This window comes from Gastrolobium bilobum, unplaced genomic scaffold (genome assembly GCF_033153095.1).
Source record: "Gastrolobium bilobum isolate Gb01-03AN ecotype WA unplaced genomic scaffold, APGP_CSIRO_Gbil_v1 utg2831, whole genome shotgun sequence".
NCBI classification, from domain to species: domain Eukaryota; kingdom Viridiplantae; phylum Streptophyta; class Magnoliopsida; order Fabales; family Fabaceae; genus Gastrolobium; species Gastrolobium bilobum.
Window position 1 is genome coordinate 608,482 of NW_026899212.1, and position 11,718 is coordinate 620,199.

An 11,718-nucleotide genomic window follows, 5' to 3' on the forward strand; every position below is an offset into this window, starting at 1 on the left:
GACATTCTAGTAAAATACTATATTTCGATAATAATTATTTTCCGCATAAAAAAAAAATTCTTGTATCAAATGCCCCCTTAAAATATTCTCTCATTTTTGTTGAATGATTTTGTTATGTTAAAAATTTATATATACACACATATTTGGTAGATGTTCATAAATTTTGTTTGAGTCCACTTATTTAATATTTATATTAAATAAATACAATTTTTTTGACGTAAGACAAAAACTAGCGAACTAATACTCGGAATAGTGACTAAAATGTCATTGTCCACCAAGTTTTTTACTCAAATGTCACGTGAATAATGCTATTTTCTAATATGTCACATGGACAAGTTCATTGGACACCGTAGCGAACTCAGTTTACTGATTTGTCACGTTTATGATGGACACTAAATTCGCTATATAGGATAGCGAATTTGGTTGCAAGCACAAATGGAGGTTAAAAATTGAGAGCAAACACAAATACCAAATTGCAACCAAATTCGCTACACCAGGAAGTGAATTTGGTGTTAATTAGAAATGTGACACATCATTAAACTGAGTTCGCTACAATGCCCAACAAACTTACACACGTGACATATTGAGAAATAATACTATTCAAGTAACATTTGGATAAAAAATTTGGTGAACAGTAGAGTCGGCAAAACGGGCTCAGCTTGGTGGGCCAACTCGCCAAACGGGGCGGGGCTGGTTGAGTTTTTCAACCATCTCAAAAGCGGGGCGGGCTCATTTTTTGGCGGGTCGATGGCGGGCATAGGCGAGCCGAGGCGAGTCAGTGTAAAATAGGCTCGGGCTAGCGGGCCAACCCGCTCAACCCGCCAAACGAGGCGAGACGGGCTGAGTTTTTCAGCCCACTTTCAAAAGCGAGGCAGGACAGGGTAACTCATTTTTTGACGAATTGATAACGGGGCGGGCCGCCCACTTTGCCACCTCCAGTGAAAACTCAAACACAACATGATAATTCGTTTTTAAAGCCCAATACATATGAAACAAAACGGCAGTGTTTCCCACTGAAGCCCTCAAAAAACGCGGGAAAAATTTCCGCCACCTTTCAACTCAGCTCAACCTCACACTTTCTCTTAGATCCCAAAAACCCCATCGCTCTGCAACTCCGACACCAAAAAAATCCCCCAATTTTCTGGTTCACACAAGACCCTCGCGAGCCATCAAACGAATCCCCAACAACATGGACACGGAAGGGTTATCCCTAATCTGCGGCGGTCTCGGAACCATCGAAGAGGACGAAAGAGGCAACCGAATCGGTTACTCCAAGAATGAATACTGTCTCGGTATGAATCTCTTTCATTTCTGATTTCGCCCTTTTCTTCTCGATTCGATTCGGTGAAAATTTCCGGTTCCTTATTATTGGTCATATTACGTTACGGACTTGCCAGATAACCTGAAAGACTTGCTGAGGTTTCTGAGACGCGACGACCCGCAAACGCGCGATGTGTTCAAACAAGTGTGTAAATGGAACATCGTTTCCAAGGACTTGATACCGATCATCGAGCACTACCACGAAGATCGCAACTTGCTCTTGAATGCAGGTTTTTTTTTTTTTTTTTTAAATTACTTGACTTTACATAAATAATACTGATGGAAGCGTGTTTGGGATTTGATTGATTGGTCTTTGTTGAGTTTTTTTTTCAGTGAAGGTTCTGGTGTTCCTTACAATGCCTATCGAGCCTGATTCGACCGATATCTCTCAGCAGTTGGAGTATTTGTGGGGTTTGAAGTCTGCGGTGACGAGCAGTGATGTTGCTGCAGTGATAGTGTCGTTTCTAGAAAGACCACTTGAGAATTTGGAACGGTGAGTGGGTCAGAACTGCTTTGTATTCTTCAGCGTTGTCGAGTATGACTGAAAAGAAAGTAATTGTAAAAATCAATCGTTTGTGTCGTTATATTTATTTATTTTTTGATTATTTTTTTAATTGTTTTGTATACAGTGATGCATTCACCGAGGATGATTGGAAATTGATACAGCTAGTGCTTACATTATTCAGAAATATCCTAGCTGTTCAAGAAATCCCGTTGCAGCAGAAGTCAGGGGGATTTGCTAGTCAGTTTTTATCGCTGAGAGATAGATTTCTGGAACTTTTGTTCCGTGAGAATGTGATGGATATAATCTTGGTTATATGTCAATATGTTGGTGGTTCTAATGTTTATCTCCGTCAGGATAACTTGCTTCTACTGGAAATTTTCCATTACATTTTTATGGGTCAGGATCCGGAGCTGATTGTTAGGACCCATTTGAAAGGATTAAAGGTTAGCCCTCTCAACATGACCAACATCCTTTTTTGTCAAGCTGGCCAGGAGCACTCTATTAATTTAGATTATTCTTTATAGAAAGTGTTTTAATATAACTTACAAGGTTTTGTTGGATGCGCGATGATTTCTCTTTCAATCTGTCACCTCTCTAGTGCTGTTATATATTATTCTTAGGTTCTGTTTTGTTTGGTCAATTACATTTTGCAAATTTTATTTTAGGTGGATGAAGACTCCCAAGCTTCTCTTAATAGTCTCCAATCCATTATGGAAGAAGAAAAGAAGAAGAGAAATATTTGCAGGCTCAGCAATATGAGTCGGCATTCGCAATTTAGTGGAACATTTGTACGGCTTACAATGGTATTACTTTTTTTGTCATACGGATTAGCTTTTATCATAGTGGACTTGAATGACACCAGTTAACTCTTTTTGGTAGGATGGTTCTAAGGCAGTATTTAAGGGAAATCCTAATTCTTCTCGTAATGCGCTGCTTAAATCACAAAATGTCAGCCGGGGTCCTGCCAAAAAAATTGCATGGGATCATCCAAGGTTGCCTTCGACAAAGGATAAGATATTGGAGTTGCTTCATGGATTTGTGAACCAGTTTCTTTCTGGGGGATACAATGGTATGATTTTCCAGAATAAATTGTATCATTTGCAACATATATTTTTCTTCTTTGGGTTTCCATTTATAAAGCCAAAAGTAATGTCATTGTAATTTAAACATGTGTCAGTTTTGATGCGATCCATTCGTGAAGATATTGAAAAGGAGCATCCTGCAATTCAAAAAAGTGATGTTGTTGTTTTCTTTCAAGTGGCTGAATTTGTCACTTCATTTCAGTTTTACAAGTGTTCAGCTTCTAAGGTGAGAATGATAATATAAAAACCACATGTCTTGGCATGCTTTTTTCTTTCCTCTTTCAAACTGAAATTTACTTAACATTGGCCATCGATTAGAGGTATTAAATGCAATTTCTTTGGATATCCATGGGCTGGATCAAGAAGCATTCCTGATTCATCTAAATATTGGAACTTGATATAGATTCTCCACACATATTGGGTTGTTTCCTAATTACTTAGCATTTATCAATATGCAAGCGTAATGAATTATTGAATTTCTGATTTTTTTATTCAAGTAGGTGAAATTCTCATAGCTTGTTGAAGCAAACTTTTCACATGATGATTGTTTATAGGCCTTACAGTTTCTGACACAATGCGGTTATCAATAAGTGTATGGTGGAGGATAATAAATAAATCACTCCCCATCAAATTCCGACTAGCGAGAGTATCGCTTGGTGCTTTATTCGTAAATAGCATGCCTGTCATTTGTCACCGTACATTTGTGAAAAGATGTTATTCATACATATGTTCTCTTCTCTTCTTTATTAGATCAAGGAGGGAGGGGACACATTTGAGACTTTTAGTGATAAAGATGCTGATACCTCAGATTTTAGTGGTCAAATATGTGGCCCAATTGCAGCGTCCTTGAATGAGTCAATGTTTCAGTTAGTCATTTCAAAGTGGCGGCATGCCTATGATTGTCTAAAGGAAACAAATGACTACAAGTTTCTATCTGCAGCAGGTTCACTTTTGAAAAACATGGTAATGTGCACTACCAAATCTTAATAATATGTTTTACTATGTTTTATTATTATTAGTATTTTTTTGGCATCATGTATGCTTACATTGTGGGATAGAAATTGACAACTTCCTGCATTTCATTCTTTTATATCTGTGCTATCATACATGTCTTACAGCTAGTTCAATTTTATAACATTTTTGCTTTGTCAATCCCTTTTCATTCAATTTTTTGTTTGCTTTCCATGTCTTTGAGTTTGCTGTATTATTGTTTTATTTAATTTACAAATTAGGGCATACCCTACTATATTAAGTTCAAAATAGGAATAACGACAAGAACTTCACTTTTATACATAACCTCATTAAATACTTCCTAATTGCCCTTTTCGTGATTTTGTAGATTCGCGTGCTGGATTTGATACTTATATTGTTGCCAGAAGACTCAAAGGAGCCGCAAACAGCGCGCATCCTTCTGTACAAGTTATTTTATGATCAGACAGAGGAAGGGATGACTCAATTCCTCCTGAATTTAATGAAAACGTTTGACACCCATAAACAACCCAAAAGGTTTTTTTTTTTTTTTTTGCATTCTCATGAACATATTCATTGTGTTTTTTTCATGTGTTAAACTCATACCCAGCCTTACAGACCTACAATAATTGAAAAGCTATTCAAGGACATCTATTGATCGATTACTAGTTATGGCAACTTAACTAATTGACACTATTCAATTTAAATATACTATGTGCACAATTGTTTGTCATGGAACCTATCCAATTGTTGTCATAATGTCATATACGAGTCCAATGATAGTAGTGATTTTTATACATATTTTTGTTGTGTGAGTGTGTGTTTGTCTAACTGTTCTTTCCTTGCTGCCATATTTATGATTGTTGTTTATTCTCAGTGATCTTGCAGATTTGGTGGAAATCATTCATAAGGTTGTAAAGATGATGAATAATCTGCAGTCTCGAGGAGCATTGAGGGTAAGCTGAGATTATGTTTTTGTGTGTCTATAAATATACAATTGTCGAGTGTTGATTAAATCTTCGAATAAAGTACAGGGATCTATAACAAGGAAATATGCCTGATACCACTTGGCCACATAAATTATCAATTCAACTTCATAAGCACTACACTACATGTTCACAGTGATTTAAACTTCACTCTTAAAGTAATAACTTTGCTTCCATTGACTTTGTTCGAGATATAATAAAGCCATTCTTGAGCCTTCAATAATAGCTAAAGCTTTTAGGAGAGTTGACGCTTAACATTAATACCATAGTAAGCATAAAGATGTAAAACTAAAAAAAAATCTTAGTATTCACTTTTTAATTACCGCCTTTGAAATTTATGTACATGGTTTTGCCATCTTTGGCACAGAGCTTATTGTCCGATAATTTAACAGTTTCTCATCCTTTTCTTTATTTTATATCTTATAATTTCAAGGTGTCCAGAAAATCAAGGAAAGTGAAAAAGAAGAAGTTTCCGGAAGGAACAGAATCAGAGGGAAAACCAACTGGAGATCCTTCCTGCATTCAAAATGAAGCTGGCATCTCTATTGGCAATCAATTAGCAGAAAACCAGCCACTGCAGAAGGAATGCCTACCTAATGCAAATTGCACCAGGGAAGATGTTGTTGCCCCTGATGATAATGAACATGAAAATAATGTTGAGGAAGATAGGAACTCGCAAGTTGGTTTGGAGCTAATGGAAAACACAAATTCTGGACATGCTAATGAGGATATGTTGGGTGGCACTGTTGATATTTCAGAAGATGAGCAATTAAATGCAATTAATGAAGTTGATTTCAAGGTTTCAACCCTAATATCAGCCTTTGCAAATCACAATATAATTCAGAAATTATGTTGGTTGCTCAAGTTTTATAAGAGCAATTCCCTTGCTACAAATCATTACATAATAAATATTTTCCGGAGAATAAGCGATGATCTTGAACTCCATCCTATGTTTTACCAGGTTAAGTCTGGAAGCATTTCACCTTCAATGAGATTGTGTAGTTGTTTATGAATGTGAATAACATTTCTCAATCGTGTTAACGTATTCTTGCAGTTGTCTTTGTTCACGACTTTTTATGAAATCCTGGCTGAACAAAAGTCTTGCCCCTGCAAGGAATATGCAGATATAGTTGATTTCCTGACCACTTTGGTCAGAAAGATGCTAAAGAAAATGAAAAAGCAACCCCTCCTATTTGTGGAAGTCCTTTTCTGGAAGACCCGAAGGGAATGCCATTACATCAATGCTGAATATTTGTTGGATGAGCTTGGTAATTTGAAGAAAGAAAGTATAAATTGGAATAATCCTCAAGGAGATGGAGAAATTGGTTCATCCCCAGTGAAGGCGTGGACTCGTAGAAGCATAGCTGATGCACTAGGTGAGGATGAAGCTGATGTTGTGATCACTCATGGCTCAGGATATCAAAAGTAAGATGAAATTCTCAATTTGCTTGTAAGCTTCTTATGTAAGCTTTTCTACTTTCTATGGCTTTTGGGAAAATTTTGGCGACACTGAGATAACCATTTTTAGATTGTGGGACCAATTTTCAAGTTATGCTTGATTGATTAATATTTATATTTTATCAGATGATTAGCTTCAATGTTTTCTTTCTTTCAGCAATAGAGAAAAGTTTGATGGTGTTATTGAAGGCTTTGCATCTACCTCAGGCAGTAATAATGGCAATGATAATAAGTACGCTTACTACTGAGATCAAAGTTTACTTGAGATTTTATAGTTTCTGATACTTGGTTCATTTGGAAATGCAGTGGGGAGCAACTGATGGAAGATGAATCTCGAATAGCTCCAAGGAGAAAGAAAAAACTTATTCTTGATGGTGAATTGGAGAGACAAATTAAGGATCTCTATGAGAAGTAGGTTTAACCTGATCAAACTTCGTTGTCTGAACTTTGGAACATGGTTTAAATTAGAGCCTTGACAATAAGCAATTTAGCTTTTTATTTTGCACCATTGGTGTTAACATACTTAAAGGAGTAAGCATGATAAATTGATTCAGAGCTTTTCAATTTTTTGTTTTTGTCTTGCTTATTAGATTAGCCTTTGTTTTCATCATTGTTTCTTCCTTGCTTCGAATATTTCAGATTCAAAGATGACCGACATTGCAGTCTCCGTATTGCTGAAGTGCTAGATCCAGATGGTAAAATTTCACCGGCTCAAGTGTCCAATCAGTTAAAAAAATTAGGACTAAGAGTTGCACCAAGGAAAAAGATGGGTGATGCTGACGAACCTTTTTTGACTAGCCCTAATCAATTAGTGGGTGATGGAATAGCAGAAGGAGTTACTGATCATAAATCAGAGAATTTGGAGGGAAGCCTGTTGGTTCAGCATGTGTAAGTTTATATTGAACTTTTGTGCTTATTAAGTATTACTGGTGTTTTTTTCCCCATAAAATTTATGTTTCCTTCTGCATATAAAAGGTTTTGTAATCATTGTTAGTCCTAATTCAACAAATTTTTATACTGTTGATGTATTAAATATGTTTAGCTCTTCTCTGAGTTTGTGTTCAATTTCATATTTACAGGCAGAAAAGAAAAAGAGTACGTGCTTTCAATAAAGATCAGGAAGCTCTGATCAAAGTTCTATATGAGCAGTGAGTGTCACTTGGTTGCTTGGTGGAAGATTGCATTTGATCTCTGTGTTCTCTTCTTGATGAATGCTGAATGGATAGTTAAATAAGAATATCCTAGGTTTTCTGAATTTTCTTATTTTGCACACAGTGACAAGTAAAAGAAGAATTATAGCTTTTGCTTTTCTGATAATATCTGGGCTGTTACTTTTGCAGATTTAAGGACCATAGAAGATGTAGTTACATGATAGCCAATGCACTGGATGTGGATGGTAAAATCACTCCTGCTATAGTCTCTCGAAAACTTAAGCAGCTTGGCTTATCTGTTCCTCAAAAGAAGAGTTTTGGAGGCAAAATGCACTCAACGGGTGAGGATCTCATGGATTGTTCAAAAGATAGAATGAATGAATCTGATGATGAGACACTGATATCATTAATAGAAAGGTAATGTCGTGTTCTCTGTAGCAATGTTATTAGAACCGGACCGGTCATTGACCCGGTCTAGGTACCGGGTCACTGGGTCAATGGTTCAACCGGTGGGTCACTGGTTGAACCGCATGAACCGGATATATATATATAAATTTATATTTTATACTTAATTATATAATAAATATATTAAATGGTGCCATCTACACAATAACCTGTTGTAGTTTAGTGGTATTTGCTATGTTGTTTATCCTTAATGCAAGGGGTTCGAACCCCATTACATGCAGTTTTTGAAATAATTCTCTTAACTTAAAAGTTATATGATAAATATATTAAATGGTATAAATTATTCAACAAGTGATGGTGGCGTAGTGGTAGGAAACGGCTCTCTTTACTCCAAGGTAGTGTGTTCGAATCTCACTTGCTGCAAAAAAAGATTTTGTAACTAATTTTGAAAAACCGGTTTGAAGGGCAAACCGGTACCGGTTTACCGGTCGGACCGCGGTTTATGACCGGGTCACTGGGTCAATGCCGGGTCGATTACTTAAGCGGTCCAATGTTATAACCGGACCGGTTGATGGACCGGTTTCCGGGTCAACCGGTCGGACCGGCCGGGCCGGTCCGGTTTTAATAACACTGCTCTGTAGTACTATACAAAGCTGATACATTAATACTTCCGTCTATGAGCAAAATTATGTTCACTTATCCGTATATATAACTTCTTGCAAAACACCGTATGGCCATTCTTTTAATAGCGATTGTTTAAAATTTTATACATAAATTTGCGAATTAGCTGAATTTCAATACTTGGTTGATTGACCATTTTGTCCATGTTTTAAATTGTTTTTAATCAATGTCTTTCTTCCCAAACTATATACCAACTTGGCCCTATTTGAGCAAAGTTTGACCGACAATCGAGTAAATGACTTACTAAGGACTAGTGTTTGGTTAAATTTTGGTACAACAGGGACAAATTGGTATATAGTTTGAGAAGAGGGGTAGGTTGGTATATAATTTGACAAGAGGGGCAAAGTGATAAAGAAATTTAAAATAACAACAAAATGGTCAATCAATCTCAATACTTTGTCAAATACTACTTTATTGTGCTGCCCAGCTGGATGAGTCTTTCCTATTATCTCCTCACTTTAACCATTGTTTAATGTATATTTAATTTTAGGAAAAAAATGGAGAATAGCAAAATATCTAGGGAACATTTACAGGAAAAGACCGGGGCGGATAAATTGTCAAAAGATGATTGTGATGATGAAATGCTCAGCTCTGTTCTCAAGTAATGTCCCTCTCACTTTCCTTGTCTAGGACTGAGTTTTTTTTGAGGTAGTTACCTAGGACTATGAGTTTACATAAGACCATAAATGTTTATATCAGGAATTTAGCTTGAAAAATATGATGGACTTGTCTCGTATATCCAGAGTTTATTTTATTTGGAATTAACTATCGTTTATTTAATTCAGGAAAAAAATTAATAGCAAAGTATCAAGTGAACAATTACATGAACACACCAGTGAGGATACATTATCAAGAGATGATTCTGATGATGAAATGCTCAGCTCTGCTGTCAAGTAAATATTTCATTCTTTCACTTTTATTTTCTAGCATATTACTGATCATTGATAGGATCATGAATTTAGTTTGAGCTGTTGATTCTTCCTGCTTCTCCTTCTCTGCTCCGACTGGAAAAATATGACAGTTGATTCTTCCTTTTCTACATGTTTACTCTTTTGCAATTAAAATAATCATATTCTGCTGTTTACTTCATTCCCTTCGTAACTCCGAATCAACAGAATGTGCTCTTATTATACCTTTTTATATTATAACATTATGTTGTATTTAAGGTGGCAGTGTGAAGTTATTTCTATTAGGCCTTTATCCAATTCTGGTGATTTGCGTTATCCACAATCACTTCTTGACTCAATGGGGATAAAACTGGTCAATTCATTGGGTAAGAAGATAAAGGTGGCTTTCTCACCAAAAACCTATGGTACGAAGAAGAATAAGGAAGAAAAACGGAACTTCAAAGATTGGTAACAAGAGTAAATTATGGAGGGCATAAAGGATTTAGAAGGCTTAATTAGGTTCTTTTTTTTGAAGGTTTGAAGCCATCTTCTTTGTTGAAGCAAAAGGATTATTGTTTTGTGTCTAATTTTGTTTTAGTTCTTCCCTTTAGTTGCGGGTGCTTTGTCGAGGGGAACCCTCGGTGGGTTCTGGGGCAATTGTTGTGGTGGTTACTTTTTCTGTTTTCTCCTTCGTATGTGTCTGTTTTGTGGTTTCCTATGAGGGTTTTACTTATTGTTTTCCGTCGGCTTTGTGGTTTCTTTTGGCGGATGCCTTATCATTTCTTGAATTATTTCTTTTCATACAAGAATAATGTTATTCGTAAGTGTCAATTTTATGTGCTTGGTTGGTGCATGATAGACCTCCCAATCCCATAACTACGGTGTATCTTATATGGAATAAGGGATAAATCAGGGGATCAAGGCCCCGAGAGTAGTGAAGGAAGAAATGAGGAAACCAGGGGGAATATTCATTGTAGGGATTTGGAGTATAGCCGAATGGGCATGCGAAAGAGAGGTAGTGAGGACTGCAATGAGAGGTTTGCAAGATTTGAGTGAGGCTTTGGGTAGGAGGAAGCAGATCCTCGAAATGGTCCATATTTTGATGAATGGTAGCTTGATGGACCATTTTGACATTCCTTTAAATTTTCCAAGAATTTATTTGATGTAAATTGGAGACCAAATTTATGTCGAGTGAATCTTTGGAGGGCTAAATTAGTAGTTTAGTCTTGTATTATTATTTAATGTGAAATCTGGTTATAATGTTAGTTAAGTTAGTATGCAAGGAAAGTTTCCTTTTTTCATTTCTTAAAATTAATAATCCATTGCCTATGACTTTTATCTCTTGTGATTTGAGTTGGAGTCGTCGAGTGACGGCACCATTCGTACCAGATTTAATTTTCTTTGTAACTATTTTTTGGGTACTATTTCTGCATGTAGGAGAACTAGGAGATCCCTTGGTAAATCAAAGCATGATAAGCTTGAAACCATCCAAATTCAGGAGAGAATAATGGACAATGGTTCTTTTAATGGAGGCATAAAAGAGGTATCGGAAAGGTATGCCTTTTAAGACTTTAAGTGCAGTATCGTTTTATTTTTGGCAATAGACTTATAGCACACATTTACCACCTAATGGGAAAAGACTCTTCTTGTAATAGCACACTTTTACTAGTTTGATTATTTAGGCCCACAATTGTAGAGTTCTAAAGTTCCTGGATATTTTAGTCTATATGTTGAAGCATAAGTTGTATAAACATTTATAGTTCTTCACATGTAAATAAGAATCAAGTCATGCATCTGCTAAACTAACAACAATCGGCTTTATAGAAATGAAGACTAATCTACTTGTTTCCTATTCAACAGTTTGTCTGTACAGAACAAAGGTTTTATTACTGCTTTTTTTGTTTAATTGTAGTGGGGTTAAGTAAATTGTGTCTGAATAAGATGGCTTAGTTTGGTATAATATGCTGTCAGTATTTTCATAGATGACATTACATAACACAATATATTCTGTACAGAAATGTGGAATTAACAATATATGGATACAGTTTATCTGAGTTTTTTTTTATTTTTTAAGCTGATTACTTTAGTGGTTGAATTAATGGAACTGGCAGTGAAAATCGGGTAGGTTTCATGAACTCGTACCGAGTAGAATATCAGCAAGTGGATAATGACTTGGTAGATTCAGAAGATGAAGTGGCTGTTAGTGCATTTCCTGACAATGCTGTATCCAGAAGGAAGCTGAGAATGGTGATTGATCCTGAGGATGATGACTGA

The 11,718-nt window shown here is 36.1% G+C and overlaps 1 protein-coding gene across 1 annotated transcript; it reads left to right on the top strand.

Annotated features, from left to right (window-relative positions):
- The first annotated feature begins 1,189 nt into the window (after positions 1 to 1,189).
- LOC133288335 (uncharacterized) lies at positions 1,190 to 11,718 on the top strand. Its single transcript, XM_061486064.1, has 21 exons — positions 1,190 to 1,292; positions 1,398 to 1,550; positions 1,654 to 1,813; positions 1,950 to 2,268; positions 2,491 to 2,628; positions 2,705 to 2,894; positions 3,003 to 3,133; positions 3,658 to 3,870; positions 4,247 to 4,413; positions 4,754 to 4,832; positions 5,296 to 5,823; positions 5,917 to 6,287; positions 6,478 to 6,552; positions 6,627 to 6,731; positions 6,960 to 7,208; positions 7,400 to 7,468; positions 7,661 to 7,888; positions 9,048 to 9,158; positions 9,343 to 9,450; positions 10,882 to 10,998; positions 11,556 to 11,718. The coding sequence occupies exons 1-21, from the start codon at positions 1,190 to 1,192 to the stop codon at positions 11,716 to 11,718; spliced, it is 3,777 nt and encodes a 1,258-aa protein (XP_061342048.1).

Bases quoted from the DNA above. Each gene is read 5' to 3' on its own strand.
- LOC133288335 (XM_061486064.1), top strand. From the start codon at position 1,190: ATGGACACGGAAGGGTTATCCCTAATCTGCGGCGGTCTCGGAACCATC. The intron at 1,551-1,653 runs GTTTTTTTTTTT...TTTTTTTTTCAG, and splicing joins CAACTTGCTCTTGAATGCAG to TGAAGGTTCTGGTGTTCCTT. The intron at 6,553-6,626 runs GTACGCTTACTA...TTGGAAATGCAG, and splicing joins AATAATGGCAATGATAATAA to TGGGGAGCAACTGATGGAAG.